The 27,619-nt window shown below is 65.6% G+C and overlaps 6 protein-coding genes across 55 annotated transcripts; 3 read left to right on the plus strand and 3 right to left on the minus strand.

Annotated features, from left to right (window-relative positions):
* Window positions 1-1,426: 1,426 nt before the first annotated feature.
* Window positions 1,427-7,130, plus strand: GRK2 (G protein-coupled receptor kinase 2). 14 transcript variants are annotated; one of them, XM_015863175.3, is made up of 21 exons: window positions 1,427-1,569; window positions 1,730-1,806; window positions 2,315-2,388; window positions 2,575-2,676; window positions 2,768-2,842; window positions 3,025-3,086; window positions 3,331-3,382; window positions 3,535-3,626; window positions 3,846-3,945; window positions 4,024-4,102; window positions 4,200-4,330; window positions 4,572-4,669; window positions 4,744-4,851; window positions 4,928-4,994; window positions 5,073-5,173; window positions 5,256-5,322; window positions 5,390-5,485; window positions 5,557-5,719; window positions 5,827-5,963; window positions 6,030-6,143; window positions 6,243-7,130. In XM_015863175.3, exons 1-21 carry the CDS (start codon window positions 1,457-1,459, stop codon window positions 6,402-6,404), a joined length of 2,070 nt encoding a protein of 689 aa, XP_015718661.2. In that variant the 5' UTR covers window positions 1,427-1,456; the 3' UTR covers window positions 6,405-7,130. The 14 variants fall into 14 exon arrangements, 11 of the variants coding, with proteins under 11 accessions (XP_015718661.2, XP_015718663.2, XP_015718662.2 ...); XM_015863177.3 differs by having other exon boundaries at window positions 6,033-6,143; XM_015863176.3 differs by having other exon boundaries at window positions 4,575-4,669.
* ANKRD13D (ankyrin repeat domain 13D) lies at window positions 7,020-11,506 on the plus strand. 20 transcript variants are annotated; one of them, XR_014946259.1, is made up of 15 exons: window positions 7,020-7,556; window positions 7,872-8,007; window positions 8,079-8,203; window positions 8,562-8,607; window positions 8,692-8,835; window positions 8,979-9,168; window positions 9,245-9,325; window positions 9,590-9,693; window positions 9,779-9,840; window positions 9,925-10,047; window positions 10,124-10,281; window positions 10,358-10,489; window positions 10,704-10,867; window positions 10,952-11,031; window positions 11,135-11,506. XR_014946259.1 is itself a non-coding variant. In XM_085547984.1 (15 exons), exons 1-15 carry the CDS (start codon window positions 7,020-7,022, stop codon window positions 11,343-11,345), a joined length of 2,301 nt encoding a protein of 766 aa, XP_085404110.1. In that variant the 3' UTR covers window positions 11,346-11,506. The 20 variants fall into 20 exon arrangements, 12 of the variants coding, with proteins under 12 accessions (XP_085404110.1, XP_085404111.1, XP_085404112.1 ...); XR_014946261.1 differs by having other exon boundaries at window positions 9,612-9,693; window positions 9,925-10,055; XR_014946260.1 differs by having other exon boundaries at window positions 9,245-9,311; window positions 9,612-9,693.
* Window positions 11,507-11,607: 101 nt separating this feature from the next.
* On the plus strand, window positions 11,608-15,479 carry SSH3 (slingshot protein phosphatase 3). Of its 15 annotated transcripts, none has more exons than XM_085548025.1 (13): window positions 11,608-11,804; window positions 12,118-12,155; window positions 12,236-12,389; window positions 12,771-12,889; window positions 12,954-13,025; window positions 13,108-13,173; window positions 13,398-13,665; window positions 13,710-13,877; window positions 13,945-13,991; window positions 14,066-14,212; window positions 14,465-14,665; window positions 14,813-15,028; window positions 15,097-15,479. In XM_085548025.1, exons 1-13 carry the CDS (start codon window positions 11,751-11,753, stop codon window positions 15,230-15,232), a joined length of 1,686 nt encoding a protein of 561 aa, XP_085404151.1. In that variant the 5' UTR covers window positions 11,608-11,750; the 3' UTR covers window positions 15,233-15,479. The 15 variants fall into 15 exon arrangements, with proteins under 15 accessions (XP_085404151.1, XP_085404152.1, XP_085404153.1 ...); XM_085548026.1 differs by having other exon boundaries at window positions 11,609-11,804; window positions 15,103-15,479; XM_085548027.1 differs by having other exon boundaries at window positions 11,609-11,804; window positions 15,109-15,479.
* Window positions 15,480-15,732: 253 nt separating this feature from the next.
* Window positions 15,733-16,715, minus strand: POLD4 (DNA polymerase delta 4, accessory subunit). The gene is made up of 3 exons (XM_015863190.3): window positions 16,106-16,715; window positions 15,914-16,025; window positions 15,733-15,843 (listed from the first exon to the last, which is right to left on the minus strand). Exons 1-3 carry the CDS (start codon window positions 16,461-16,463, stop codon window positions 15,819-15,821), a joined length of 495 nt encoding a protein of 164 aa, XP_015718676.1. The 5' UTR covers window positions 16,464-16,715; the 3' UTR covers window positions 15,733-15,818.
* Window positions 16,716-16,789: 74 nt separating this feature from the next.
* On the minus strand, window positions 16,790-19,018 carry LOC107314192 (glycine N-acyltransferase-like protein 3). Of its 2 annotated transcripts, none has more exons than XM_015863184.3 (6): window positions 18,558-19,018; window positions 18,395-18,487; window positions 18,164-18,271; window positions 17,972-18,092; window positions 17,706-17,826; window positions 16,790-17,259 (listed from the first exon to the last, which is right to left on the minus strand). In XM_015863184.3, exons 1-6 carry the CDS (start codon window positions 18,885-18,887, stop codon window positions 16,839-16,841), a joined length of 1,194 nt encoding a protein of 397 aa, XP_015718670.1. In that variant the 5' UTR covers window positions 18,888-19,018; the 3' UTR covers window positions 16,790-16,838. The 2 variants fall into 2 exon arrangements, with proteins under 2 accessions (XP_015718670.1, XP_015718671.1); XM_015863185.3 differs by having other exon boundaries at window positions 18,395-18,476; window positions 18,558-18,698.
* A 1,122-nt stretch (window positions 19,019-20,140) lies between these two features.
* On the minus strand, window positions 20,141-27,062 carry CLCF1 (cardiotrophin like cytokine factor 1). Of its 3 annotated transcripts, XM_085548078.1 has the most exons (4): window positions 26,798-27,062; window positions 21,110-21,276; window positions 20,413-20,844; window positions 20,141-20,324 (listed from the first exon to the last, which is right to left on the minus strand). In XM_085548078.1, the coding sequence occupies exons 1-4, from the start codon at window positions 26,919-26,921 to the stop codon at window positions 20,280-20,282; spliced, it is 768 nt and encodes a 255-aa protein (XP_085404204.1). In that variant the 5' UTR covers window positions 26,922-27,062; the 3' UTR covers window positions 20,141-20,279. The 3 variants fall into 3 exon arrangements, with proteins under 3 accessions (XP_085404204.1, XP_015718809.1, XP_015718810.1); XM_015863323.3 differs by having other exon boundaries at window positions 20,203-20,844; window positions 26,798-27,061; XM_015863324.3 differs by lacking the exon at window positions 26,798-27,062 and adding an exon at window positions 25,979-26,152 and having other exon boundaries at window positions 20,203-20,844.
* Between the last annotated feature and the right edge of the window lie 557 nt (window positions 27,063-27,619).

Raw genomic sequence — 27,619 nt, forward strand, 5'->3', positions numbered from 1 at the left:
CGGTGCCACCACCAGCTCGAGCCCTGCTCTAAACCCCCTCACCCAGCCCTTGGATTCCTTTCTTCCCCTGCAGCAGCGAGGGCAGGAGCCCTCCAGCCTGGGCATGGCGGCAAGGTTGGGGATGGGGCTTCCACCCTGGGGCGCTTCCTCAGAGCCCTGTGCACAGGCAGTGGCCGAGGCTCGGCTGGGGGAGCAGCCCCCAGAGCTCAGGGAGGACTCGAATAATCAGCCGCGGGTGAGTGAGCACGGGGGGGGGGGGGGGGGGGGGGGGGGAGGGAGGAAGCTGCTGCATCTCCCTCCCCAGCTGCCTACCACGGCCGAGCGCTGACATTCGTGTGGCAGGGCTGCCTCGCTGCCTTGTCCTCTCATCTCCCACCCTCCCCCCCACCCCATTTTAGCTGCCGTTTTTTCCTTTGCAATGAGCGGTTGGTCCAAAGAACCTCTCTCTTGGGCAGCAGAGAGCTTTTTGCACTTTAAGAAAAAAAAAACAAAAAAACAAAAAAAAAAAAGCAAAAAAAATTAAAAGTAAAAAATCGGAAAAAAAACTCAAGATATGAGGGAAAAAAAAAGAAAAAAAAAAGTTGGCATCTTTTGGGTCGCTCTTTCGTTCCCCTCCCTGCCCGTGCCCGGCTGCTGCTCCTCTCCCCGGTGCATGGCACAGCGCAGCCCCCAGAAGCAATAAGGGAGGAGAGGAGGCTGCGGGCGGGCTGTGAGCAGCGCTGGGGGGGGTTTAGGGAAGGAGGGGGCAGAGCCCCCATCTCTGTCCTGGTGGCTGTTGCTGCGGCGTTTTTCTTTCTTCTTGGGTTCATTTGTTTGAGTTTTGCCACCAGGACAGAAGCGAGGGGAGCGGTGCGGGACCCCCCCCCCCCCCCCCCCCATACAGCCCCTCCATACAGCCCCATAGCCCCGCAGGGACAGCGAGCTCCCAATACACAAAGAGAGAGTTCTGTATATGGGATCGCTCAGTGATTTAAAGCGCCCGCACCGCGCCCGGCTGCCTCCCGCAACAACTCCCCATCGTTTAAAGGTTTCGTTGTGTTTTCGTTCCGTTTCGACCCCCCCCTCCTCCCTTCTCCCCCCTCGGAGACATATTGTAAATATATATTTTTTGTTGGCAATTTAGAGTCCAGCCGATGTTTGTGCTTTCAAATTAAATGTAAGCGTTAAGGGTTCAAGCAAAACCAAGTCGCGTGCGCTCTCTGCGTTGGGGCCGGGGGGTGTTGGGGGCACGGAGGGGCCGTTTGTTCCTGGCTGGTTGTTGGTTGTTGGGTTGTTTGCGGAGCTGGGTTGGACATCTTTGCTCCTCCAGCATTACTGCAACTACTGCCATACTGCAGCTCCGGGCTCAGCCCCGCGCACAGCTCGGGCCCAGCCCAACGCGTTTCCGGCTGCTCCTACTTCCGCTTCCGGGTCGCTGCTGGGGGTCGGGCCGGTGCCGGCCTCGGCCCCGCGCAAGATGGCGGATCTGGAGGCTGTGCTGGCCGACGTGAGCTACCTGATGGCCATGGAGAAAAGCCGGGCCGCACCCGCCGCCCGCGCCTCCAAACGGATCCTACTGCCCGAGCCCAGGTGAGTGCCGTCGGGTCGGGGGCACCGGGCCGGGCCCTGCCTGCCCTGCCGCCCTCGGCCCCGCCGTGCCCCTACGGAGCCCCCGTCCCCAGACACCACCGGGGCGCGTAGGGGCAGTATGGGGCAGTGTGGGCCGAGCTGAGCCCCGGCCGCCCCCCAGCATCCGCAGCGTCATGCAGAAGTATCTGGAGGACCGGGGCGAGGTGACGTTCGACAAGATCTTTGCGCAGAGAATCGGTGAGTGGGGGCTGCGGGCGCCGCCGTGGGGCTGCGGAGGGGCTGGGTGGGGTCCTCCCCCCCCCCCCCCCCCTCGGTCCGCCCTGCCCCGCCCCGCCGCTTCCCCTCGCACTAACTGTCCTGGGCAGGAAGCGCCTCTTGCTTCCTCCCCGCGGCTCTGGTGGTTTCCGGCACCTCCGCCCTCTGGCAGCCCCATAGCCCTCCTCTGGCAGCCCCATAACCCTCCCGGCAGCCCTATAGCCCTGCTCAGCGCCATAGCCCTCCTCTGGCAGCCTAGTAGCCCTCCCGGCAGCCGCATAGCACTCCTCTGGCAGCCACATAGCCCTCCTCTGGCAGCCCCACAGCCCTCCTCTGGCAGCCCCACAGCCCTGCTTAGCTCCATAGCCCTCCTCTGGCAGCCCCACAGCCCTTCTCAGCCTGCTGTGCTCTTGTTGTGTGGCACCACATCGCTCGGCCTGGGTGCCACACTGTGATGCGGTCACCGCTCGCAGCACTGCCTCTACCCCAGGGTACCTGCTGTTCCGGGACTTCGCCCTCAACCAGGCTGAGGAAGCCAAGTCCCTGATGGAGTTCTACGAAGAGGTGTGATGTGGGGCTGGGGATGGGGTACCCTCTGATGCACCTGGGGGAGGTGGTGCCCTGGATGCCTGGAAGCAATGCACTCAGTGCCCAGGGTCCTGATATCCACAGGTGTCCACGAGACACTGTGCACTGTGTGCTCCTTGTGGGGCTGTGCCCTCTTCACCATGCAATCTGTGTCCTTGGCAGATCAAGAAATACGAGAAGCTGGACTCGGAGGAGGAGCGAGCCACCCGGAGCCGCCACATCTTCGACCATTACATCATGAAGGAGCTGCTGGCCTGCTCCCATGTGAGTGCTGTGCCTCATCGTGCCAAGCCACAGGAGATTCCACCACCGTGTCCACCTCCTCACGGTGATGTGGTGCTGTCCTGCCCTGCAGCCATTCTCCAAGAGTGCTACAGAGCACGTGCAGAGCCTCCTGAGCAAGAAGCAGGTGCCCCCAGACCTCTTCCAGGTAAGTGCTGTCCGTGACGTGGAGGGGATGGTGGCACTGGGGTCACCAGAGACAGCTGGCCTTGGGTGGCAGAAGGTGGTAGTGGAGGTGTGAGATATCCCACCTAGAGGTGGGACCTGCAGGGAATGGGGCGGACCTGGGTGGTACTGGGGATGTAATGCTGACCCCCGTGTTACCCATAGCCCTACATTGAGGAGATCTGCCAGAACCTGCGTGGGAGCATCTTCCAGAAATTCATTGAGAGGTGAGACAGGAGCACTGCCCAGGGAGATCTGTCTCTCAGGGTGCTGCAGGGCTCCTGCTGAGAAGTTCCAGTGCTGTCTGTCCCCACACTGGAGAGTTGGGCCAGTGTCACTCCCAGTTCTGGCCTGGGGTCTCTTTTCCCACATGGGGTCCTCTCCACAATACGGATCTCCTCTGCCCTTCCTTGCGTCTTAGAGGTCTCCCCAGGGGTCCCTCGCTCTCACCCTCTCTGTGCTTCCTTGCAGCGACAAGTTCACGCGGTTCTGCCAGTGGAAGAATGTGGAGCTGAACATCCATGTGAGACCTTGCTCCTCGGGATACAGCCAGGGAGGGAATATGGGTCCTGGTTCTAAGGGAGCTCCAGGAGACTGAGGCAGGGTATGGGACCCCCCCAGGACACACAGGGGGTAGCTACCATCGGGTGATCCCCTCTTTCTGATCCACTTCAGCTCACCATGAATGACTTCAGTGTTCATCGCATCATCGGTCGCGGTGGCTTTGGGGAGGTCTACGGCTGCCGGAAAGCAGACACAGGCAAAATGTAATGGGGCTGGGGAGCTCTGTTCTTGTGGGCAGGGGGGGTGAGCGGTGTTGCCGTGATGGTGGGCATTTAGCGGTGCCAGAGCATTGCTGTGTCTCCACCTTCTGGGGCAATACATCATGGTAGTTGGGGGAAGGAGCTGTCTGACCACAGATGTCAAAGAGTGGGCGTGGTGGGTCCAGGTAGCAGCAGGACCCCACAGGGACTCTCTGCCCCCAGGTATGCCATGAAGTGCTTGGACAAGAAGCGCATCAAGATGAAGCAGGGTGAGACGCTGGCCCTCAACGAGCGCATCATGTTGTCCCTTGTCAGCACAGGGGTGAGGGGATTAAGGGCACAGGGTGATGCGGGGTGCTGAGGCACAGCTGGCTTGGCATGACATCTTCTCCCTGGCCAGGACTGCCCGTTCATCGTGTGCATGTCTTATGCTTTCCACACACCCGACAAGCTCAGCTTCATCCTTGACCTAATGAACGGTGAGAGCCTATAGCTGCTCCCCATTCCCAGCACCGCAGCCCCCTGGCCTCCCCGCCATGGCATTCCCAGGGTGACTGCTGGCGCCTGTTACTGCAGGGGGAGACCTGCACTATCATCTGTCTCAGCACGGCGTCTTCTCGGAAGCAGAGATGCGCTTCTATGCAGCAGAGATCATCCTGGGCCTGGAGCACATGCACAGCTGCTTCGTGGTGTACCGTGACCTTAAGGTGACCGCCCCCATGAGCACCCACCCACTGTGTGGAAATCTGGGGGCCCTACAGACCTCCAGGTCCTATGGGCACCCTACACCCAGCAGGAAGCCCCTAGGCACTGTGGGCATCTCTGGGACCCTGCAGTCATCCCTGCACCCCATATTGCACCCATCCTAACGTGCACAGGCACCCTCAGCCCAGCTGCCACCCATGGCCGTGGGCTGGGCTGTGGCTCAGGGGTGGCTCCATGTCCCAGCAGCCAGCAAACATCCTCCTGGATGAGTTCGGTCATGTCCGCATCTCAGACCTCGGACTGGCCTGTGACTTCTCCAAGAAGAAACCCCATGCCAGCGTGTGAGTGTGCCCGCCCATCTCGGCACTCCCCTGTGATTGCTGGGCACGGCCCTGACCTCGCTCTGTGCCCCCAGGGGTACCCATGGCTACATGGCTCCGGAGGTGCTGCAGAAGGGGGTAGCGTACGACAGCAGCGCCGACTGGTTCTCGCTGGGCTGCATGCTCTTCAAGCTGCTCCGCGGGTGAGTGTAGGCACGGAGGGTGCTGGGGAGGCTGTGCAGCAGGGGCATGGCTGAGCCCCACTCTGTGTGACTGCAGGCACAGCCCTTTCCGGCAGCACAAGACAAAGGACAAGCACGAGATCGATCGCATGACCCTCACCATGGTGAGCTGGGGGTCCTTGGACTGTGCTGCAGCACTCACGTGTCTGTGTGGCTGTGAGCATCCAAACCTTTCCCTGCAGGCTGTGGAGCTGCCCGAATCCTTCTCCCCTGAGCTGCGCTCGCTGCTTGAGGGGCTGCTTCAGCGCGACGTCAACCAGCGGCTGGGCTGCATGGGGCGTGGGTGAGTCCCAGATATGGGGGTGGGGCCACGGGTGGCACCGCTGTGGGCAGCAGTGCCACAGTCACCCTGCATTGTCCTACAGCGCTCAGGAGGTGAAGGAGGAGCCCTTCTTCAAAGGCCTGGACTGGCAGATGGTGTTCCTGCAGAAGGTGAGAGGGGTGCAGGGCAGAGCCTGTGCAGGCAGGCACCCCCTGACTGCCTCCCTCCTGCCCACAGTACACCCCACCTCTCATCCCGCCCCGAGGTGAGGTGAATGCAGCTGACGCCTTTGACATCGGCTCCTTTGATGAGGAGGACACGAAGGGCATCAAGGTAGCAGGCTGGGGGCTGGCACCGGGCAGTGGCTTGGCATGGGGCAGGCCTTGATCCCACCTCCCCACCAGTTGCTGGAGAGTGACCAGGAGCTGTACCGCAACTTCCCACTCACTATCTCGGAGCGCTGGCAGCAGGAGGTGACTGAGACCGTCTTTGACACCGTCAATGCAGACACAGACAAGCAGGAGGCGCGCAAGAAAGCCAAGAACAAGCAGCTGGGCCACGAGGAGGGTGAGTGGGGCCAGGTGTCCCCTGCCCCATCCCTGGTGTCGGCCGGCACCGCACAGCGGTGGCAGTGCCTGGCACTGAACCTTTCTCCTGTGTTGCGGGGGCCACAGACTACGCCATGGGCAAGGACTGCATCGTACATGGGTACATGTCCAAGCTGGGCAACCCCTTTCTGACCCAGTGGCAGCGCCGCTACTTCTACCTCTTCCCCAACCGGCTGGAGTGGCGTGGGGAAGGCGAGTCACCGGTAAGGCGGGCAAGGGGGGGATGTGGGGTTCATCTATTGAGGCTTGGGCTGAGCCCATCCTCTCAGCAGTCCCTGCTCACCATGGAGGAGATTGACTCAGTGGAGGAGACTCAGGTGAAGGAGCGCAAGTGCATCCTGCTCCGCATCCGTGGCGGCAAGCAGTTCGTGCTGCAGTGTGATGTGAGTGTGCCACGGGCCCTTGGGGGGCCACACTAATCCACTGTATGGCAGGATGGTGAGTCGGGGGAGCTCTGCTCTGAGCCATGTGCTTCCCCACAGAGCGACCCCGAGCTGGTGCAGTGGCAGAAGGAGCTGCGGGATGCCCAGCGCCAGGCCCAGCAGCTGCTGCAGCGGGTGCCACGCATGCAGAACAAGCCACGCTCACCTGTGGTGGAGCTCAGCAAAGTGCCCTTCCTGCAGCGCTCTGCCAATGGGCTCTGACCCCCTGCCCTGCCTCCCCCCGCCCTTCCCACCCTACCATTAATTTATTGGGTTGGGTTCCACGTACCCCCACTCCTTGGTGTCCTTGAGCAGAGCTCCAGGAGGACGCCTGGTGCCAGTGCCAGCCCCCTGCCCATGGAAGGGCACATCCATGGCATCACCGTCTGGAGCGGAGCTGGTGCTGAACGTGCAGCACCACTCCCTGCTCCCGCTCCGGCTCAGATGAAGGCAGTCCCGTGTCCCCACCTGCTGTCCTGCCCCCAGACCACCGCCCCCCTTCACCACCCACGTGTGCCAAACGGGGCAGCAGCGGCTCCCTGTGCCGCACGTGCCCCAGCCCGGCTGTGCCCGTCTGTGGGTGCCAAGTCCCCTGTGTGAATAACAGTGTGTGTGTGTGTGTGTGTGTGTGTGTGTGTGTGTGCGCGCCCGGGGGGCCCCCCTGTAAATACTGTGCCATGGGCCCCCTGCCCCCTGAGCCAGCGGGTGATGCGGGAAGAGGCAGCTGGGGAGGAGAAGTGGGGACGACCCCCGACTCCGCCTGCTGTGCCCGCTGGCATCTGTAAATAGTAGCGTGGGGAGGAGCGGCGGGCAGAGCACGGTGCGAGTGAGGGATGGATGAGCGGAAACGTGAGAATGCCTAAAAAAAACACACACACACAAAAAAAAGAAGGGAAACAAACAAACAAAAAAGCAGTTTTTTTTATAATAAAAATGTGGAAAACCACAGTCAGGCTCCGGAGTCTGCGGGGCGGCACCGGGACGAGGAGAGTGGGGAGGACATGGCGAGCGCCCGGTGCCGTGGGGGCGCTGGGGGGTTACCCGGTGCCGGCCCCGCCCCGCGCCGCCGCGCTGCGCTGCGCTGCGCTGCACCGCGCCACCGCCACCCCCGCGCGCAGCCATTGCGGGCAGGCGCGGAGCTGCTGCTGGGCCCCCGTGCGCTGTACGGCCCGGACCGGCCCGGCCCGGATCCCGGGGACATGGTGCGGGAATGGCCCGCGCCGCAGACACCTTCCCGCTGCACCGCCTCGTGTGGCACAACCGGCACCAGGCGCTGGACAGTGCGCTGCGCTCCGGCACGGTGCGCGCCGGGTGCGGGGGGGGGCGCGGGCACGGCACCGGGCATGGCACGGCGGGGGATGCGGGGCAGCGGCGGTACGGGGACACGGAGGAACCGGGGAGGTGCTGGGGAGATGGGGGGACGTGGGGTCTTGGGAGCGCTGGGTGCAGGGAGAAGGGAGAGCGAGGGGGAGGAGATGTGGGGATCGGAGGAAGGCACTGGGGGCGCTGGGATGTGGTGCGGGGGTGGAGGGATGGGGAGGATTTGGGTGACAGGGAGAAGTAGGGGGTGCTGAGGGACAGGAGGGTTCGGAGATGGGGGCTGCGGGGCTGGGGTGAAGGCGTGGGAGAGGGGGCACGCGGCTGGCACCGGCCGGGGGGGTGGCCCGGGTGACGGTGCGCGTGCCCCAGCACGACGTGGAGCTGACGGACCCCCGTGGGCGGACCCCGCTGGAGCTGGCCGTGTCCCTGGGCCACCTGGAGTCGGTGCGGGTGCTGCTGCGGCACAACGCCAACGTGGGCCGGGAGAACGCCAACGGCTGGACGGGTGTGTGCGCGGGTTGGGGTGCGGGGATGGTGGTGGCGGCGCCCGGCTGATGGCAGCTCCCCGCCCCGCAGTGCTGCAGGAGGCGGTGAGCACCGGGGATCCCGAGATAGTGCAGCTGGTGCTCCAGTACCGCGACTACCAGCGGGCAACGCGGCGGCTTGCCGGCATCCCCGAGCTGCTCAGCAAGCTGCGCCGGGTATGGCCGGGCGTCCGAGGCAGTGGGTGGGCACCTGTGGCCCTGGATAACCCCAGGGTGGGGGCACACCTGACACCGGGCACCTCCATCTCCAAGCACCCGCAGCACCGGGTACCCCCAGCACCGGGTGTCTCCATCACTGGGTGCACCCAACATGAGCACCCTCAGATATGGACTTCCACCATGGGAATTAGAGGGTGCAGCTGGAGAGACCCCGAGACCCCATCCCCCCCCAGGACTCCCTGTTTTTTCCCCTCAGTCCCCCTTCCCAAGCTCCCCAAGGGGCCCCACGGGCTTCCCTGCATCCCAGCAGGGACCTCCACACCATAGCCTTCTGTGACCCCTCTGTCTCCTCCAGGCCTCTGACTTCTACGTGGAGATGAAGTGGGAATTTACCAGCTGGGGTGAGCGGGGACAAGGATCGGGACAAGGATGGGGGTGGGGATGTCACCCCCTGTCACACCACGGATGGGTGTTGCTGCCTGCAGTGCCCCTCGTGTCCAAGGTGTGCCCCAGTGATGTGTACCGTGTCTGGAAGCGGGGTGAGAGCCTGCGGGTGGACACCACGCTGCTGGGCTTCGAGCACATGACGTGGCAGCGGGGCCGCCGCAGCTACATCTTCAAGGGAGAAGGTTTGGCTCTGGCACCCTGGAAAAACTCACACGGATCCCAGATCTCCCTTAGAGGCCCCGGGTGCCCCTGGATGCAGCATCCCCAGGGCCAGGGGCTGCCTGCATGCTGCAGTGCTGAGTGCTGACTCCATCCTCTCATGCAGAGGAGGGAGCGGTGGTGATGGAGGTGGACCACGACAAGCAGGTGGTGTACACTGAGACGCTGGCACTGGCCCTGCACGAGCCAGACCTGCTGCTGGCAGCCATGCAGCCCTCGGAGGAGCATGTGGCTGGGCGGCTGACGTCGCCCATCGTCTCCACGCACCTGGACACCAGGAACATCGCCTTTGAGCGGTGTGTGCCACGGGGCCCATGGGGCTGGAGGGCCACTGGGCACAGGGCTGGTGCCACTCTCCGCTTGTACACACAGGAACAAGTCAGGGATCTGGGGATGGCGCTCAGAGAAGATGGAGGTGGTCAGCGGCTACGAGGCCAAGGTGCCGCTGGCAGGGTGGGGATGACTCCACCCCATCCCAATCCCATCTCCATTCCATCCATTTCCCTCTCCTCACCCCCATTCCCACCTCTGTCCCCCGCCGTCCTTGTGTCCATCCCAACTCATCCCATCCCATTCCCTCCCCAACCCTACCTCATCTCCATCCCACATCCAGCCAGCCTCCATCCATCCCAATCCCCATCCGTATTCCACCCCCATCCTATTGCTATCCCACCCCCATCCCATCCAATCCCCATCTCCATCTCATCCCCTCCCCAGACCACCTCATCCTCTCCTGCAGGTGTACAGTGCCAGCAATGTGGAGCTGGTCACCAAGACGAGGACAGAGCACCTCTCGGATCAGGACAAGTCCCGCTCTAAAGGTGTCACTGCGCTGCCCACCAGGGGCAGGCACCGGGGTGGCACCGTTTTTCCCCACACCCACCCACACGGGATCTCTCCCCACAGGCTCCCGCACCCCCTTCCACTCCTTTCTGGGCCTGGCACAGCAGCACAGCACTCACAATGGGGTGAGTGGTGGGCAGGAGGGCTGGGGGACCGTGCGGGGCCGTGCTGAGCCGCGTGGGGCCTTTCCCTCCCCCTCTTCCCCCCAGGCACCCGCGCCTCCTGCCGCCAGCCCCACCAACCCCACGGCCATCACCCTGGAGGAGTATTTCGACCCACACTTCGACCTGGAGGCGCGCAACATCGGGCGCCCCATCGAGGTGTCCAGCAAGGTGCAGAGGTGGGCGCTGCGCGGGGGAGAAGCGGGGGAGCGGCGCCGCGCCCGTGCCCATACAGCTGCCCACGCAGGTTCAAGGCCACGCTGTGGCTCTGCGAGCAGCACCCGCTGTCGCTGGCCGAGCAGGTGACGCCCATCATCGACCTCATGGCCATCTCCAATGCGCATTTCGCCAAGCTGCGCGACTTCATCACCCTGAAGCTGCCCCCCGGCTTCCCCGTCAAGATTGGTGAGGGCGAGGGCCGACGGGGGGCGTGGGGGGGGGGCTGCAGCGGGCGGGGCTGCTGACCCGCCGTTCCCCCCAGAGATCCCCCTATTCCACGTCCTCAACGCCCGCATCACCTTCAGCAACCTCTGCGGCTGCGACCAACCGCTGGGCTCAGTGCGGGTCTGCAACCCTACGCAGCCCCCCGGTGCCAGGGCGGCCGGGCCTGGAGGTGGGGCCGGGCGGGGGGGGATGGAACGTGCTGGGGTTGGGGCGGGGGGAGCATCGTACAGATGGGATGGGGATGGGGATGGAGATGGGATGAGATGGACCGAGAGTAGGATAGGGATGGGATGGGGTGGGGTGGGATGGGGATGGAGGTGGGAACGGAGACGGGGATCCCCTCTGCTCGGCGCCGGGGGTGCCCAGCGGTGGCGGTGCTGCAGGATGGCCGTTCCCGTGCGAGGTGGAGCCGGCGGTGTTCGAGGTGCCGCCGGGATACACAGTGATGGGCGCGGGGCGCAGCGAGCCGCTGCGGGATGAAGACGACGATCTTCTGCAGTTCGCCATCCAGCAGAGCCTGCTGGACGCCGGCACCGAGACCGAGCAGGTGGGGAGCGCTGCGTTGCCCGCACCCACCGCCGGGCCGTGCCCGTGCCCGTGCCCGTGCCCATCCCACCCCCGCCCCTCGTAGGTGACCGTGTGGGAGGCGCTGACCAACGCCCGGCCGGGGCCGCGCCCGCCGCCCTACGACGAGGAGCTGCAGCTGGAGCGGTGCGTCCGGCTCCGCCCGCGGGGAGCGGGGTTGGGGGTGGGGCGGAGCGGCACCGAGGGGCGGCGGGGTCCGGGGGGCCGCGGTCACAGCGCTGTCCCGCAGGGCGCTGCAGGAGAGCCTGCTGCTGCAGGCCGGGCCCGGACCGGCCGACACCGGCACCGCCCCCGCCAACCCCGGCTACGGTGGCTTCGCGGAGCAGCTGCGGTTGGCCATGGCGCTGTCGGAGCGCGAGCAGGAGGAGCGAGAGCGGCGCCGGCGGGAGGAGGACGAGGAGCTGCAGCGCATCCTGCGCCTCTCGCTCACCGACAAGTAGCGGCCCATGCCGGGGTTAGCCCGGGACGGGGAGCGGCGACCGGGGCGACCGGAGCCGGACCGCACCTCCACCCCCAACCCCGATCCCCCGCCCCGCTCTTGGGACAGCCCCCCGGGGCGGCCCGTCGGATGTACATGGACGTATACAGAGCTCTATCCACAGCCGAGTGTGGCCTCTGCCTGGGGCGGGGCGGGGGACAAGGGCTGCGGGAGGGGGCGGTGACTGGCAGGAAGGGGAGTCCCGGGGTCCGTCCCTCCCCCTCCCCAAAGTTCTGCCCTGTGCCGCTTTCCCGGCCCGCAGGGGGAAGTCCCGACGTCGGGCGGGGCGGAGCTGTGCCCGCTGCCCCTCCCGGGCCGTTCCGTGCCCGCTGCGGGCGGGGCCGTCGCGGCGCTTCCTGGACGGGGCATGGCGTTGGTCACCGTGCGGAGGGCGCCGGGCTCCTCCGGGGCTCCCCCCGTGGTGAGTGCGGCCGGGAGCGGGTGGGGAGCGCTGTCGGGGCACAGTCCGAACGAGGAGGGTCGGGAAGCGCCGTCCCGTCGGGCTGGGGCGGCCCTCGTTGTCGTGCGTGTCCCCCCCCCCAACCGGGAGCGCTTCACCCGGGGAACGGGGCCGGGATCCCCCCGAGCTTCCCGGAGCTCTCGGCCGGCAGAGCCAGCCCCCCTTGCCGTGCCGGTGCCGCAAGCGGCGGAGGGGTCCCGTCGTGCCCACTCTGCTGCCGGGGTGGGACGTGCGGCCGGGTGGCCGCACTCACTCTCCCCGTCGTGCTTTGCAGGAAGACGATGCGCCCAGGCGCGGCCACCTGCAGCGGCGGTGAGATGGGGGCACCGGGACTTAAGGGCTGCCCGGGGGTGGTGCCGCCCCCCGCCCCGCTCACGGCCCTTCTGCCCCAGGCAGAGCTTCGCGCTGGTCCGGGGAGCCGCGCTGCTGCTGCCCGCCAAGGAGCCGCCGGCCTCCGGACCGGCCCCCGCCGCGACCCCGGGGCGGCAGGAGCGGCACCTTCAGCTCATGATGCGGCTGCTGAGGGCGCAGGACGCCATCCAGCTGGTGGGGATCCACCGCGATGTGCGGGGAGGGGACTGTGATAGGAATGGATGGGGAATGGGTTGGGGATAGCAAAAGGGACGGGATCGGATGAGGATACGTGATGGTGATTGATGGGATGGGACTGGAGTGGAGGTGGGGGACGGGATATAGGATCGATGGAGATGGCAGCGAGGTCGGAATGTGGTGAGAAAGGTATGCAGGTGATGACAGGATGGAGATTAACTGGGGACAGAGACAAGACTGGGATAGTATGGACAGAAGTGCAGTGGGACAGTGAAAGCGATGGGGGTGTGCTGGGATCCAGCCTGGCTCAGGCTCTGTCTGCGTGGGGGACCAAGCAGCCCCGGCGCAGTGGGACCCCCACTCAGCCCCCATCCTCAGGCAGTGCGGCTGGAGGCGGCGCGGCCGCAGTGGGTACGGTACCTGCTGGTGGTGAGGCCGGAGGAGGTGGGCGCCGAAGGACAGACGGCTCTGCTGGGGGTGGACTTCACACACGAAGGGTGAGCGGGGCCGGGGGGGCGGGGGACTGGGGGTGGTCACGCTCTGACCCCCTGCCTACCCCAGGGCTGACCACTGCACCCTGGGCATGGTGCTGCCCCTCTGGAGTGACACCCAGGTCTTCCTTGATGGCGATGGGTAAGGAGTGTGTGGGTGGCGTCTGCTGGGAGGGGTGCGGTGAGTGCCCACCCTGAGCCACAGGTGTCCCTGCGGTGCACAGGGGGTTCAGTGTGACATCCGGGGGGCAGACGCGCATCTTCAAGCCCATCTCCATCCAGACCATGTGGTGAGCCAGCTGCGGGCATGGGGTGTGGGCACAGCCATGGGCTGTGTGTATTACCTGTGCTGTGGGTATGGGACACGTGGGTGGGTATAGGATGGGGGCTCAGGGTGTGAGGGTGGGGGGCAGCATTGTGGGCACCGCCAATGGAGACAAGTCATGCTGGGCAAGGGGGGGAGGACGTGGCTGCAGCCACGGAATGGACTCATTGTACCAGTGCTGGTGCCCAGGGCCGTGCTGCAGGAGCTGCACCGTGCCTGCGAGCTGGCAGCCCAGGGTGGGCACATCCCAGGGGGCCCGGCGCTGTCCTGGGCACAGGAATATGCAGCAGTGCTGGACTCGGAGCAGAGCTGCCTCAATGAATGGTTGGCCATGGCCGACTTGGAGTCGGTGCGGCCCGGCTCCCCGCTGCCCACTGAGCCGACAGAGCGCGTGGTGCGGGCGCTGCTGCAGGACGTGCTGACCTCTGCTGACCTGGAAAGCATCACCTCCAAAGAGGTGAGTGCTGGGCGGGGGGGGGGGAGAGCCTGGAGGTGGTACAGGAGTCCCATCACTGTCCTTTACCCCTCGGTGAGTGCCAGGTGCGCACTGAGCTGGAGAGGCGTGTGGGGCACAGCCTGGAGCAGCACAAGGACTTCATTGACAATGAGATGCTGCTGGTGCTGGCGCAGATGGACCGGCCCTCCCGCGTCTTCCCACACATCTACCTGGTGGGCATGGGGAGGCTGTGGGGTACTGCTGTGCCCGGCCGTCCCACAGCATCACCGCCCATCATAGGGCTCCGAGTGGAACGCAGCCAACCTGGAGGAGCTGCAGCAGAACTGGTGAGTGTGGGGATGGGATGGCAGTGGGGGGGCAATGGGACACGAGCATGGCCTCAACGGCCGGTGCCCCATAGCGTGACCCACATCCTGAACGTGGCACGAGAGGTTGACAACTTCTTCCCGGCACTCTTCAACTACATGAACGTGCGGGTATACGATGAAGAGACAGCCCAGCTGCTGCCCCACTGGAATGACACCTTCCTTTTCCTCTCTGACATCAAGTTAGTGGGAGTGGGGAATGCTGCGGGGTGACGGGGGCATCTCGGTGGCTGGGAGCTTTGAGGGCGGTGTTGGGGGAGAGGGGTCCTGGGGCACTGAGACTGACACAGCTGTGGGACACGGGGGTTGTTGGGGGCTCTGAGAGCACTGGGAGAACTGGAGGCATTGGAAGCGGTACAGGGCGGCATCTGTGGAGCGCTGGGGACACGGGTGGCACCGGGGAGCCGTTGGGTCCCAGCGAGGTTACACCGCAGGGCCAAGGGCGGCCGGGCGCTGGTGCACTGCCGCATGGGGCTGAGCCGCTCGGCAGCCACGGTGCTGGCCTACGCCATGAAGGAGTTCGGCTGGTCCCTGGAGCGGGCGCTGCGCCACGTCCGGCGCTGCCGTCCCGACGTGCAGCCCAACCCCGGCTTCATGCGGCAGCTCGACTTCTACCAGGGCATCCTGAACGCCAGGTGAGGACGGGAGGGCCGGGCTGGGGAAGAGGGGGGGAACGGGGGAACGGAGGCGGAGCCCGCGGGGTCCCATCATCTCGGACGGTGGGAGCCGGGTGACCGCGGTGCTCGTGCGGCAGCCGGCACAGCAGCTTCTGGGAGCCGCAGGCGGCGGAGCGGTCGCCCGAACCGGAGGAAGCGGTGCCCTGGGACGAAGCGGATCTGCCTCCGTCCCCACCCGCGTCCTCACCGCCCCCCGAGGAGGACGGCAGGCCGAGGCTGGTGGGGGTCTCCCGGCGTCCCCGCATCTCGCTGTGTGCGGTCATGCGGAGCATCAGCCAGATGGAGGCACCGGAGAACCTGGGGGAGCCCCCGGGTGGGGAGGTGAGAGATGGAGGGCGGGGAGACGGCGGGGCCGCGGGTGGGTGACGGTGGTACGGGGGGACCTTTAGGCGCAGCTGGAGCCCCGGATCCCACAGGTGTCCAAAGGCGACCGGGGGGCGGGGGACGGGGCGAGCGTGGAGGCGGCCCCCCCAGGAGCACGGCCCAGGTCCCGGCCGTGCCGCGTGGTGCGACAGGCCAGCGTAGATGGAGACCGCGACCCTGCGGAGGACAACGGCCCGTAGCGCGCAGCGGGTCAGCGGGCACAGCCCCCCCGTTGTCCCGTAGCACACAGCGGGGGCACCGGGCACAGCCCCCACCCGGGCAGCGCTGCGAGCAGCGTGTGGACCTGCGGGGGGGCGGGGCCTGGGGAAGCCACGCCGCTCCGTACGCACTTTGTCACCTTAAGCCGCCACCACCGGCACCGCCGGGCACAATAAACCTTGCGGACGGACGTGGGCCGTGTGCGGAGCCGTGTGTGCCGGGACAGGCGGCCCAGCTCCGCGGAGCCGCCGCAAACTACAATCCCCAGCGGGCCGTGCGCGCCGCCGCCGGTTCCGCCCCGTTCTCCCGTGCTCGCGGGGCACGACGGGAAGTGTAGTCTCGGCGCCGCCGCGCCATCTTACGAGCGATGCGGGCGGGCGCCTTCCCGGTTGCCGTGAGAACCAGGCGCCGGCCCCGGCCCGCACTTAGCGCAGTTAACGCAGTTAACGCACTCACCGCTTTATTCACAGAGCGGCGCTGCGTGCCGGTACCGCGGTGCCGTCCCGGAGCCGCCCGTCCTGCCGTCCGCTCACAGGCCGTACTCGTGCCATAGGCTGCGGGCACAGCGCACGGTCAGTGCACGGTCAGCCCGCCGCCCCGGCCGCCCCCACCCTCGCCCCGCACCTGTACGTGACGGCGGGGTCGTGCCGGTGCTCCAGGAGGGCGTCGCGGATGGCGGCGGGCGGGCTGAGCCCCAGCGCCCGCGCCCGCTCCCAGCGCTGCAGCCGGGTGATGCCTGCGGGGAACGGGCAGCCGTGAGCGGCGGGGAGGGTCGGGCCGGGGGTCGGGGTTCGGTGCGCGGCGCCGGGGTCTCACCGGTGCAAGGCCCGTACTCCCAGGCCAAGTCGAATTGCCGCAGCATCTCCAGCAGCTCCCGCGAGGCGGTACCGGGCGCTGGGGGGGGGTCCCGGGCGTCCTCCGTTGCGGGGCGTGGGGAATCCGGCGGGGGCGATGCCGGCGGGACCCCCCGGTGCCGCCCCTTTCCGCCGCGCCCCCGCCGCGCTCCGCTCCGCTCTTTGCCGTCGGCGCGTGTCGCCGCGCGGTGCCGCCGCGGAAAGCTGTCGGTGATGCGCCCGGTGCGCTCCATTCCCTGCGGGGCGGCGGCGGTTCCAGCCCCGCTCGGCTCCGTCCGGCCCCGCGTTCGCCGCCCGCCGTTCCCCGTCCCCCGGCTCATCCCGCTCTGGCAGCACCGCCAGACGCCGCTGTGGTCCGGCGGGCAGCAGGCGGGGCGGTTCGGGTCCGGTTTCGGTTTCGGTTCGGCTGTATTTGCTTTGGAGGCCGTTTTTCTTTAATCTTTTTTAGTGTTGTTGTATCTTTATGTGCTGTCGGGACGTTCCGTCTCGGTTTGTTGGGTCGGGTCGTTTATTGGCGCTTCGCTTTTTGCAGCCGGAAAGGTTCGGCTGTTCACGTTGCTCACGGTTGGTCCCTTGTTTATTTTTCTCTCGGCCCTTCTCGGCTCGTTGCCGTTTCTCTCTCGTTCCCTTTTCACTTCGCAGCGGGTTCATTTTCGCTTCGTTTGCTTTTATTGACACGTTTCTCCCCGGTGCGCTCAGGGCGCAGCCCGCGCCAGTGCAGGGTTGTGCAGCACGAAGCGGCACAGCCCCGGCAGCCGCCGGTGCCCCAGCTCCTCCTGCAGCCGCTGCATGCCCCGGTTCCCCGTGGCCGTGTGACCGTACACCGGGAAGCCGCGGCCGTGCGACCGCCGGGCGGCCATGATCGTCAGCGCCCGCATCAACCCGCGGCGCCGCTGGGCCGGCACCGTGTAACCGTGCGCTCCCGCTGCGAAGCCGTCGCTCAGCACCCAGCACAGCAGATCCCCGGCCAGGTCCTGCAGGCACAGGTACGGGAACCGGAGCAGCAGCTCCCCCAGGTAGCGCCGGCTCCACTCGTTTCCCCCGTACGGCCACGTCGAGTCCAGCAACTCCACGTGTGCCGGGTTCAGTGTGCCCAGCTGCATGTCGGGGTCCAGCCTGCACCGGGGAGGGACAGGAAAACGGGGATGGGGGGGGTTAAGGTTATGGTTACAGTTAGTGTCCACGTTAGGGGTAAGGTTATGGTTACAGTTAAGGTTAAGATTGGGATGGGGACATGGATTGGGATGGGACTGGGACCTGACCGTGGCTGGGGATGGGATGGGGCTGGGGACACAAATGGGATGGGTTAGAGTGAGCACTAGTTACATTTAGGATTAGCATTAGAACAGATGTGGCCACGGATGTGTATGAGATGGACACGGGGCTTGGATGGGTGCTGGATAAGTTTGGGGATGTGTACGGAATGGGGCAAGACTGAGTTGGGGAGAGGGCTGTGGACAGGAATGGGATGAGGTACAGGATAGGAACCGGAATGGAAACAAGGAAACACAAGCAGACAGGGACTGGGATGGGACACAGGGGGAGATGGGGCTGAGGCTCACTGTGGCTCCGGTAGAGTGCTGGGGTCGGGGTGCAGGTACGTGTAGTACTCGGTCACCTCCAGCTCCACGCCCTTGGCCAAAGCGATGTCCTGGGACACGGTCAGCACGCCATCCTGCAGCCCTGGGGGTGGCAGCAGCAGGGTTCTGCTCCCCCATGTTCCCCCACCGTGCCCCACACGCTCCCAGCACCACCCGTTCCTGATACAACCTCCCGCCCCCGTCCCCCCTCGTTCCTCCCGTGTCCCTGCGGTTGTCCCCACAGCCACCGAAGATGTGGAACGCGGAGTCCCAGCGCAGGCAGCCCGGGCTCTCCAGCAGGGCCCGGTAGGCGCCCAGGTCCCAGTAGAAGGCGCTGTTCAGGTTCCTGTAGCTGTCATTGAGCGGTGCCTGCGGGGTGGGATGCTGAGCCCCCCATCCTGTGCACGGCCCCCAGCCCTCCCCACATCCCCCCCTGCCACCTCTCCTCTGCGCCGCGCCAGCACAGCGCCGACGTCGGGCCAGGCATCCACCGCCACCTCGAAGTCGCCGGGGTTGCCGCGGTTGATGTTCAGCACGGCCCCGTACACCTGCAAGCACCGTGGCCGTGGCAAAGACGGGCTGCCCAACACCGGGTAGCAGAGCCCAGGAGGGTCACGGCCAAAGGGGACGGGGGTGGCCCGAGCCCCCCCCGTAGTGGAGGGGCAGCTCACCGGCAGGGATCGTGGCATGGTGCTGCGCAGGGCGGCCTCCAGGCGCCGCAGATGTGCCGGGCAGGTCAGGATCCGCATTGCCCTGCCAGGGAGCTGATAGTGGGGAGCTGATAGTGAGGGGAGCCCCGGGCACCGCATCCCCGGCCCCATCGCGGTTACTCACACTGAAGCTGCGGGTCCTGCGGGCTGCGGGCAGGCAGCGGTGGTGTGTCTCGATGCTGCCAGTGGCCGTCATGGGTGAACAAGTGCCCCTTGGCCAGAGTGTCCCTGGGGGGGGGACGGACAGGGTCCATCCTATGGGCACAGCACACGTGGCATCCCGCTGCCACAGGGATAGGGGGGATGTGAGGCACCCATAGCCCTGCTGTGATGGCGACAGGGACGTGGGGGGAGTCACCCCTCCCATCACCAGGTGGTACAGGGGTTCCAGTCCCGTACCCTGGCAGCACATGTGCCACAGTGCTGGGCTGGCACAGGGGGTCCCCAGGCTCATCCCTGTCCATGTGGCACATTGGGGCTCAGTCCTACCCCGGCCCTGTGCCCACCCATAGGTGTCTGCACCCCTATTGAGGGCACTGAGAGCCCCTTGCCAACACCCTGACACGTGGCAGGTTGTTATGGGGTGGCAGGGTGTTATGGGGTGACAGGGTGTTATGGTGTGGCAGGTTATTATGGGGTGGCAGGCTGTGATGGGGTGGCAGGGTGTTATGGGGTGGCAGGTTATTATGGGGTGGCAGGCTGTTATGAGGTGGCAGGTTATTATGGGGTGGCAGGCTGTGATGGGGTGGCAGGTTATTATGGGGTGGCAGGCTGTGATGGGATGGCAGGCTATTATGGGATGGCAGGCTGTGATGGGGTGGCAGGCTGTGATAGGGTGGCAGGTTATTATGGGGTGGCAGGCTGTGATGGGGTGGCAGGTTATTATGGGGTGGCAGGCTGTGATGGGGCTCTCAATGGGGCTGTGGGGGCACAGAAGCAGCAGTGCTAAGAGCCCCCCCACACATGCAGGGCCTGCTCAGCTGTGCCTCCATGGGGTCCCTGTGCAGCAGGGCATGGCCCAGGGGGCAGCAGCACTGGAGAAAGGCTTTTATTTGTTAATACAAGAATAGATCTTCTGCAATAAATACCCTAATAAATAACATCTCCAATAAATAAACACGCGTTAGACGCACCGAGGCGGCCCTGGGGCTCGGCCCCGCCCCCAGGACAAGCCACGCCCACCCAGGGCCAGTGGGCGGGGTCTCGCAGGTTGCCAGGCAACTGTGGGGGCGGGGCTTCGGGCACCCGCTGGGGTGGGTGGGCGGGACTTAGGGCGCGGGGGGAGGGGCCTATTGCTATGCGGGGGGGTCTAAGCGGGGTGTAGGGGCTTCAGTGGCACTTTGGTGTTGGGATCCCATGTCAAGGCACAGCAATACCATGGTCAATATATGGGGTGGGTTCGTGGCCCTTTGGGGCAGGAAGGTCGTCTGTTACGGCACGGTGATGTGGGGGCACTTTGGGATCAGAGCTGCCCCTCGATGAGCAGTGGTGGTGGGGACGTGGGGTGGCTTTGGTGGCACTATGCGGATATAAAAGGCACTTTGGGGTGGCTTTGGTGGCACTCTGGGGTCTGGCAGCCCCGTCTGTTAAGGCACAGTGGCGATGGTGGCGATGTGATGGCGGGGACCTGCAGTGGCTTTGGTGGTGTTTTGGGATGGGGAGCTCCATATGTGAAGGCACAGTGAGGTGATGGGGAACATGTGGGGTGACTTTGGTAGCACTCCAGGATTCCCGTCTGTTAAGGCTCAATGGTGACAGCGGGACATGGGCTACCTTGGGTGGCACTTTGGGGTCAGGATCCCCATCTGTTAAGGCCAAAGGCTGATGGTGGGGATGCGTCCTGGCCTCAGTGGCACTGTAGGGCTGAGATCCCCATCACTGAGGCCAAGAGGTGCCACAATGCTGTGGGGTGGGGGCCCTCAGAAGCCCCTGGCCTCGATGCGCAGCGTGACCACAGCCGGTGGCACCTTCTTCTTGAGGCGGTTGAAGTCCTTGGCTGAGCGCCACAGCCACGTTTGCAGCTCCTTCAGCAGCCAGAAGTCATCCATCTTCTTCAGAAAGTCGTTGGGGGCTGTGGGAGCACCGGGGGGCAGCGTGGGGCCGGCGGGGCCGGCAGGGAGTGGGTAACCCAGGGAGGACATGACGCCGGCGATGCTGAGCACCAGGCCCTGCAGGCTGGAGCAGAAGTGGCCCAGGCGATGGCGCAGCTCCACCGTGCCCACCTGGCCATCCAGGCCGCGCAGGTAGCACAGCAGGCGGCTGTAGGCACGGTAGTTGGCCGCCAGGCGCGCGTTGTCCGTCAGGCCCCGCCACAGGTCCAAGTCCACCGTGGCGCTGGGCACCCGCTCGGCCCGCGCCAGCCGTGGGGGGTTGAAGTCAGGCTCATTGAAGGGAGGGCCCAGGTAGTTCAGCTGCAGGGAGAGGTGGGTGGGGGGAAGATGTTCACACCCCATGCCAGGACCAGAGTCCAGGGCCTCCGGCACAGGGCGGCTTCCCTGGCCACTGCCCTTGTGTGATGAGGCATTTCCTTGGCCTCCAGCATGGGTGGAAACATGCAGCCTGCTGCATACAGGTGTACTCCCACCTATGTCCCAGTGCTGTGCCCCGGGATGCTGGAGGCACCCCAGGCTGGGGGGATGAGCAGTTGTTGGGAAGGGGCAGTAGTGTGCTACTCACGTAAGTGCCGGCAAGGGTGCGGAGCTGGTGCTCCAGGTAGCGGGTCAGGTCGTAGGTCTTCTGTATGGACTGGCCAGCACCCAGCTCCTCCGTGCCGTTCAGCGCAGGCACCGCTGGCAGATTGCAGAGCGCGGCACACAGAAAGGCAAAGATCCCCCAAGAGTCTCCTGCGGGGACACGGCACCTCAGAGGGGCTCCTCCTGGCAAAGGGACCTGGGGCACCCCAGTGCTGGGGATGTGGTGGTGCTCCCATAACATCCCACTGCCCACCACACTGCCCCTGGGCTCCAGAGGGTGCAGACCCAAGGCTTGCCCACACACCACCCATGTGGTGACAGGGACCCATGACTGGGGGCTGCTCTGCCCCCGGACTGACAGCAAAGCACTGCTGGGACCACAGGGACCCTGTTACGCCATCGTGCTCATCACTGCCCTGCATGTGGGGAAACAGAGGCAGGGAAGGGCCAGGCATGGAGTGGCAGTGCTCGGCACACAGCACAGGGAGCAAGGAGCGGTGCAGCAGGGACACCAGAGTCCCCACGCCGTCCCCACCAGTGCCACTGTGCCCATCAGGCATGGCCTCTACTCTGTGCACTGCCGACCATGGGCTGCAGAAACAATCCTTTATATGGTCTCAAGTGAGTGCTGCTTGCTGTGCTCCCGCCGGGACGCCCGGGTTATATTTGGGAACACCGAGTCACCTACCACCAATGCCGAAGCGGGCTTGGTTGCCTTCCTAAGCAGAGCACGCCGGGCTCCCCACAGGGCCACAGCAGCACATCCCATCCTCATCCCTATCCCTATCCCTGCCCTGCTGGGAGCCAGGGGCCAGGCAGGGCTGGAGTCATCTGGGGCGTGGAGCAACCTTCACTGAGGCCTCTGCCGGGAAGACCTCAGCTTGGCACAGCCTGCAGTGGGCTCCCCAGGGAGGCGAGGGCGGCCGGGAGCCCCGCAGTGCCCTTGTGCGTCACCGCTCACCGTCAGTCGCCGCCGGGAGGCTTGGGAAGAGAGGAGCAGCCAAGCCCTGGTGACGCACGTGGGCCCACAGGGACATCCCGGCTGCGGCAGCACCAGCTCCAACGCGTGGCACGCAGCCCGGCTTTGCCCACCCAGCACCAGGCTCACAGTGGCACACGATGCCCTGCGGGCATGTAACGCGCACGGTGCAACGTGCGTCACACACACGTGGCACGGTGTGCATGGGAATGCCGCAGAAGCATGCAACAGAGCATCATGCACATGGCACTCAAGGTGTGCCACACATCAGCACACACAGCAGTGACCACATGGGTGCCACCCTGAGCCCGTGGCTGTGCCACGCAGAGCTGCCAGAGTGCGGCCGACCCACATGTCCCAGCACAGTGAGCGCGGTGTGCGCCGCTGTGTGCGTGCGAGTGAGCGTGTGAGCGTGGGCTCCGGGCGGCAGGGGGGCCGCGTGGCGCTGACTCACCCGCCCCCGGGTGTTTGCTTTGGCTCGGCCCCGGCGTGTCCAAGCCCGGCACAGGCGCTCGCAGTCCCGCACGGTGCGGCAGGGCTAGCCGGACCCTCGCCCACCACCAGCTCAGGTTTCCAGAGCGGGATTTACACCCAGCCCCAGGCACCGCGTGGCCAAGGCAAACAGAGCTTGGAGGGGGAGGCAGGGGGGAACGAAGGGAGGGGGGGGCAGGGAAGGAGACAGAGCTGGTAGCTCCCAGGCAAGGATGAGGATGTGGGCACTGGGGTGTGGATAACAAGCTGGGTGATGGTAAGAATGTGCAACCATGGTGGTGGCAATGACCCAGCTGTGGTGCAGCACTGCTCACTCAGCGGTGGCCTCAGGGCCCCAAATGGCTCCCATAGCGGGGAGCCCCGTGTGGCACAGTCACTCTCCCCTGCCCATCTCAGATGGAAATGACTCAGCACCAGCACAGGCAGCGGCCGCGTGGCCCCGTTGCCAGAGCGAAGGGGGAGACTGGCACAGCTCGATCCCAGTGATGTCAAGAGGAAGAGCCCGAGGGTTTCAAAACTGTCCCTGGAGCAGGGCCAGGCTGCTCCCAGCCCACGTAAGCAAAGCTCAGGGCAGCTCCAGGGCAGGTGGAGAGGTGGAATGGCCCCTGTGATGGCGCACGCCACCCCCACACACGTGCCGGACACTGAGGGGGCTAACGACGGCGTCAGCAGGACAGCTCATCCAACCATACCCTGTGCGTCATGGCAGGGCACGTCACCCGTGGGTGGCCTTGGAGGCGCGGGACAGTGCAGAGCTGTGAGCCCCCCCTTCCCTCCCCACCGAGCAGACCCCCCATGAGCTGCTCCTGCCATTGTGCACACTGAGCTGTTCCCCGGGCACGCAGTGGGCAGCGAGCTGCCGGGTCAGGCATGACCGCAAGCTGCCGGCGCCGCTTGCTTTCCCAAAAGCACTGAGCAAAGCAGAGTGTGGGCTGGGGGAAGGGGACCCCCACCCCCTGAACCCAGGGAGCCGCTCTATCTGATGGGCCAGCAGCCAAGGGACAGCAGAGCCCTGCACTGTGGGGTGGAATGGAGCTGGGATGTCACAGCGTGAGCACAGTGCGGGGGAGCAGCGATGAAGCAGACAATGGCAGTGGCCTCGGCTGCCCCCAGTGTGGCTCTCCCCACGTGCCTTGGTGAAGACGGCGCCGACAGCGACACCTGCGCCCATCATCCCTGTGGTCCCCAAGTGCTGGCAGGACACAGGCACGCATGCTGCCCTCACTGTGCTTCGACACCCCTCGATGCATGTGGAGCAGAGGGGGCCCCCAGACCCACCGCAGCCCCAGCCACAAAGATTCTGCGCTGTGCCCCCACCCCACTGCCGCACTGAGAGCGACGCTGCATCCCCAGTGGTGGCCAGGAGCAAAAGGGGTGCAGGGGGAGACTGGCCCCACGCCTCCCTGGCCATGCATGTACTCACAGCTCACACTGAGTGTTTACATCCTGTCTCCTCCGTGTGTTTATAAATGCATCCCTGCACGGGAGACTCCAGTGAGGCTGTAATTAGCGGGGCCTGGATTTCCCATCTGGCCCCAGCCCGCGGCACTGTGTCACCCCCCTCCTGCCGGAGATGGGGGCTCAGCCCCTAATCCTGACCAGACCCCGCACCTCAGGCCAGCGCCCACCTGGATCCCAGCAGCACCAAAGGCAGCAGAGCCCTGTGCAGCCTAACGGCACCCAGATCCACCGGCACCCCCTACCCCACAGGCGCCCGGCGTCCCTGTCAGCACTGCTGGCCCCCCAGTCCTCCTCCAGTGTCCCCAGCAGTGCCGAGGGCCATGGAGCCGTGCTGGGAGCGGCAGCAGAGCCAGCGACAGCACAGCACCAAAGGCGGTCTGGCCCCTCTCCGGCCTGCAGCGGAAACAGCTCACAGGGGCCAAGTGCAGGGGGACCGGGGGCTCCCCTGCGGGCAGCACGAGGTGCACGGGGTCACCGTTAAGGACGTGGGTGGACGGCCCTGGTGCCAGCCCATGTGGCAGCAGAGCCAGCCCCTGTGCCACCCCCCATCCCCTGCCATCTCTGCACACACTGCCACTGCTGCCAGCTTCCTCCATCAGCACGCTGTGCCAAGGGGACACCAGAGGAGGCAGCACTGGCGGCTCCAGCGGGAGCTCCACCATCTGTGCCAGCCACACGTGCCCCAGCAGTGCCAGATATGGGTGCATGCCTGGCACCAGGGGCACCTGGAGCCAGCAGGGCTGGTGTGCTGGACATCCCATCAGTGCCAGCATGGGCACACCTCCACATCCCCACCGGGATGCGTCCATTGGTACTCGGTGGGCACCCAAAGGGCTGCGGGGTCGGGCTCACTCCCAGCTTTTGTGGCTCGAGGCAGGTGGGCACAGGGCAGGGGGTGATTTATGGCGCACTGTGCCACTTAGCAGGGCATAAATCTTCCCCTTCGCAGCGCTGTAAGCAGAGCCCTCCGCATTTCCCTTCGGAGGCTGCTAGTGGGCTGGGGCTAATGCAGCCCAGATGTATGCAGGACCGTGCCCTCATGCCGCCTGCTAACGAGGCGCAGGGACACCGCTTCCCAGCAGCAGCACAGCGGCCCTCGGCCGCGTCTCCAGGCTGTCACCGAGCTGCTCTTGGCCTCAACCGTGGCAGCGGCTCTTGGTGCTGCCGGCCGTGCCTCAGGCTGAGCGCAGGCCACAGCCAGCAGCCTTCCAGTGCCACCGGTTCACCACCACATCGGGCTGGGACTCGGGAGCAGTGGGAGACCCCCGACTACCAGCCCTGCTTTTTCAGCTTGCCCTGAATGGCTCCAGACAGAACAAAACGTGGCCTCGGCCTCGTGTCCCCAGCCCCAAAGACGCCAGCACCCACAGTTTGACCTTTTAAGGGTTGTTTTCCAACTTTTTTTCCCCGTCCTTTCCATGCCTGGCAGCCCCGCTGCCCTGAGCTCCCCACGGCCCCGAGTTAACAAAGCCGTCCGGTGGCCGCGGGGAGCTCCGCAGAAGGGGGGGATTTCCTGGCACCCTGAAAGCGGCCGCTGCGTCCCGCCGGGTATCACCCTGTGTGGCACCCGCCTGCCCCACCAGTACAACCCAGAGCCGGGGACTTTCCTTTTTCCTCCCCTCTGTCAGTCTCAGGTTTTAATTCTCCGTGCTAAGCAGCGTTTCCTTGCCCGGTAATCACAAACATGCATGGAAAAGAGGCAACGAGAGAAAGGGAAGGGAAGGGGAAAAAAAAGAAAGAAAAATCTCCAAGAGCAGAAGGGGGGAAAGCCTTAAATCAAACCCGAAGCCTTAAATCAAACCCGGAGCCTTAAATCAATCCCAAAGCCATAAATCAATCCCTAAGCCAGACAGGCATTTGAATCAGATCGAGTTAGTGGGGGCGGCGCGGCGGACCCCCACCCCAGGGCCCCACTCTTACCTGGGGGCTCCCCAGCCACATTTAGCATAGTAGAGTCAGGGCGCAGGTCTGCGGGTGCGGGGAGCCCGGCAGTGTGCTGCTGCAGCGCTCAGCCCCGCGCCGATGGACACCCGGCCGAGGTTGCTGCTCCGCTCTGCCCCGGCTCTCTTCTGCTCTGCTTACTTCCCCCCCCCCCCTCCCTATTTGTTTTGGTTTGGGTTTGCTTGGGTGTGAGGTGCCAGCAGCGGTCCGGGCTGTGTGCTTTTGGTGTGTGAGTGTGTGCACGGCTCGCACCACGCTCCGGCTCCCCTGCTTGCTGCCTTTCCCCCCTTCCACCTCCCTTGATTTGCTCTTTTGATTGGTGTCCAGGAATGCAGGAATAAAAAAACGCGAGCTCGCATACACCCTCTCTCCAAGCTGCTGCCTCTCTTTTTTTTTCCTCTTCCCTCTGTTTTTTTTTTTTGTTTTTTTTGTTTTTTTTCCCCTCTCTCTCTCGAAATTCAAGTGTTAAGCAGAACCAGGTTGCTTTCAAGAATGTATTTGATGCAATTGGACGCAAGAACGGGCTCCATTCATTCCCCTCCCTCTAACCCGGGGCTCCCCCAGGGCTCCCCCCGGCGTGCCGGGGAAGCTGCGGCCACAGCGGGATCCCCCAGGGCAAGGAGCAAACCCCGCGTCCTGGTGGTCTGCAGTGAGGGGGGGAGAAAGGGGAGGGAGGGAGGCGGGGGGGGCAGCGACTCCCTCTCGCATCACCCCCCGGGTGCTGGCTGCCTCTTGCCTTTTGTTAGTGGCCGCGATGGGGAGCAGGACAGGACGGCGGGGCGGGGGGCTGCTTCCTACCTGCTCGGAAATCCATGGGGGCAACCCGGGGGATGGCAGCGGCACTGGGTTGGGGAGGGTCCCCCCCTCCGTGCTGGGGGTGCCGTGGGGCTGCTCGCGCCGGGTCCGAGCTCCGCGCTCCCATTTGTCGGCCCTGCTCCCTGAGGGGGCCCGGGGGCGGCGGGCCGGGGGCTGCGCGTGTGCTCTTTGCACTCCGGAGAGGGGACGGCCGGCGGGGCGGCGTGGGGTGCCAGGCAAGGGAGGGGGGGGGAGGCGGAGAAAGGCGGCGGAGGGGTGGAAGGGCGGCAGGAAGGGCGGGCAATAGGGGACGGGGCATCGCGGCCGGACAGACGCGGCTACGCGGACCGCTGGCGTAACCCCACCGCTTCCTTCTGACAGCAGCTCCGGGGCAGCGGCAGGTGAGCGAGCCCCGAGGCGGAGACCCTCCGGAAGCGCTAAGAGCGGGGCCGGCAGGTGACTGCGGCCGAGGGCAGCGCAATACAGCCCAGCACCGCCCTGAGCACCAGGCGCAGCATCTGCCCCGCGGGGCTGCCAGCAGCCGGGCTGGTGCCAAGGGAGCAGCCCCGGGAGAGGAGCAGCCCCGCTCTGGTTGCCACAAGAGGGAATTTCACACCGGGGCCGTGGGGCCGGTGCCCAGGTGGGCAGATGAAGCGCTGGAGACACACAACCAGGATGGAAGGCCAGAAGACACGGCCGTGCAGAGCCACACGCGGCGGCGGTGCCACACGTCCCCCCCCCCCGCCGCTGTGCCAGGGGATGCCAGGGGCTCAGCCCACGGCACCGGGGAGCTCCCCTCCTCCCCCCGGCCACCAGACCGGGGCC

This window comes from Coturnix japonica, chromosome 5, assembly GCF_054131305.1.
Source record: "Coturnix japonica strain WE chromosome 5, WE-NBRP24, whole genome shotgun sequence".
Lineage (NCBI taxonomy): Eukaryota > Metazoa > Chordata > Aves > Galliformes > Phasianidae > Coturnix > Coturnix japonica.

Bases quoted from the DNA above. Each gene is read 5' to 3' on its own strand.
- GRK2 (XM_085547973.1), top strand. From the start codon at position 1,457: ATGGCGGATCTGGAGGCTGTGCTGGCCGACGTGAGCTACCTGATGGCC. The intron at 4,852-4,927 runs GTGAGTGTAGGC...GTGTGACTGCAG, and splicing joins CTCTTCAAGCTGCTCCGCGG to GCACAGCCCTTTCCGGCAGC. The intron at 4,995-5,072 runs GTGAGCTGGGGG...CTTTCCCTGCAG, and splicing joins ATCGCATGACCCTCACCATG to GCTGTGGAGCTGCCCGAATC.
- ANKRD13D (XM_085547983.1), top strand. From the start codon at position 7,020: ATGAGCGGAAACGTGAGAATGCCTAAAAAAAACACACACACACAAAAA. The intron at 8,008-8,078 runs GTGTGTGCGCGG...CCCGCCCCGCAG, and splicing joins GAACGCCAACGGCTGGACGG to TGCTGCAGGAGGCGGTGAGC. The intron at 10,056-10,123 runs GTGGGCGCTGCG...CTGCCCACGCAG, and splicing joins GTGTCCAGCAAGGTGCAGAG to GTTCAAGGCCACGCTGTGGC.
- SSH3 (XM_085548018.1), top strand. From the start codon at position 11,751: ATGGCGTTGGTCACCGTGCGGAGGGCGCCGGGCTCCTCCGGGGCTCCC. The intron at 12,390-12,770 runs GTGGGGATCCAC...CCCCATCCTCAG, and splicing joins CGCAGGACGCCATCCAGCTG to GCAGTGCGGCTGGAGGCGGC. The intron at 13,992-14,065 runs GTGAGTGTGGGG...GGTGCCCCATAG, and splicing joins GAGGAGCTGCAGCAGAACTG to CGTGACCCACATCCTGAACG.
- POLD4 (XM_015863190.3), bottom strand. From the start codon at position 16,463: ATGAGCCGGGGGACGGGGAACGGCGGGCGGCGAACGCGGGGCCGGACG. The intron at 16,026-16,105 runs GTGAGACCCCGG...CGTTCCCCGCAG, and splicing joins GGAGTACGGGCCTTGCACCG to GCATCACCCGGCTGCAGCGC. The intron at 15,844-15,913 runs GTGCGGGGCGAG...CTGTGCCCGCAG, and splicing joins GACCCCGCCGTCACGTACAG to CCTATGGCACGAGTACGGCC.
- LOC107314192 (XM_015863184.3), bottom strand. From the start codon at position 18,887: ATGAGCCTGGGGACCCCCTGTGCCAGCCCAGCACTGTGGCACATGTGC. The intron at 18,488-18,557 runs GTGAGTAACCGC...CCCCACTATCAG, and splicing joins GCAGGACCCGCAGCTTCAGT to CTCCCTGGCAGGGCAATGCG. The intron at 18,093-18,163 runs GTGGCAGGGGGG...CCCACCCCGCAG, and splicing joins TGGCGCGGCGCAGAGGAGAG to GCACCGCTCAATGACAGCTA.
- CLCF1 (XM_015863323.3), bottom strand. From the start codon at position 26,921: ATGGGAGCGCGGAGCTCGGACCCGGCGCGAGCAGCCCCACGGCACCCC. The intron at 21,277-26,797 runs GTAGGAAGCAGC...GTGTCCCCGCAG, and splicing joins CCCCATGGATTTCCGAGCAG to GAGACTCTTGGGGGATCTTT. The intron at 20,845-21,109 runs GTGAGTAGCACA...CTCTCCCTGCAG, and splicing joins GCACCCTTGCCGGCACTTAC to CTGAACTACCTGGGCCCTCC.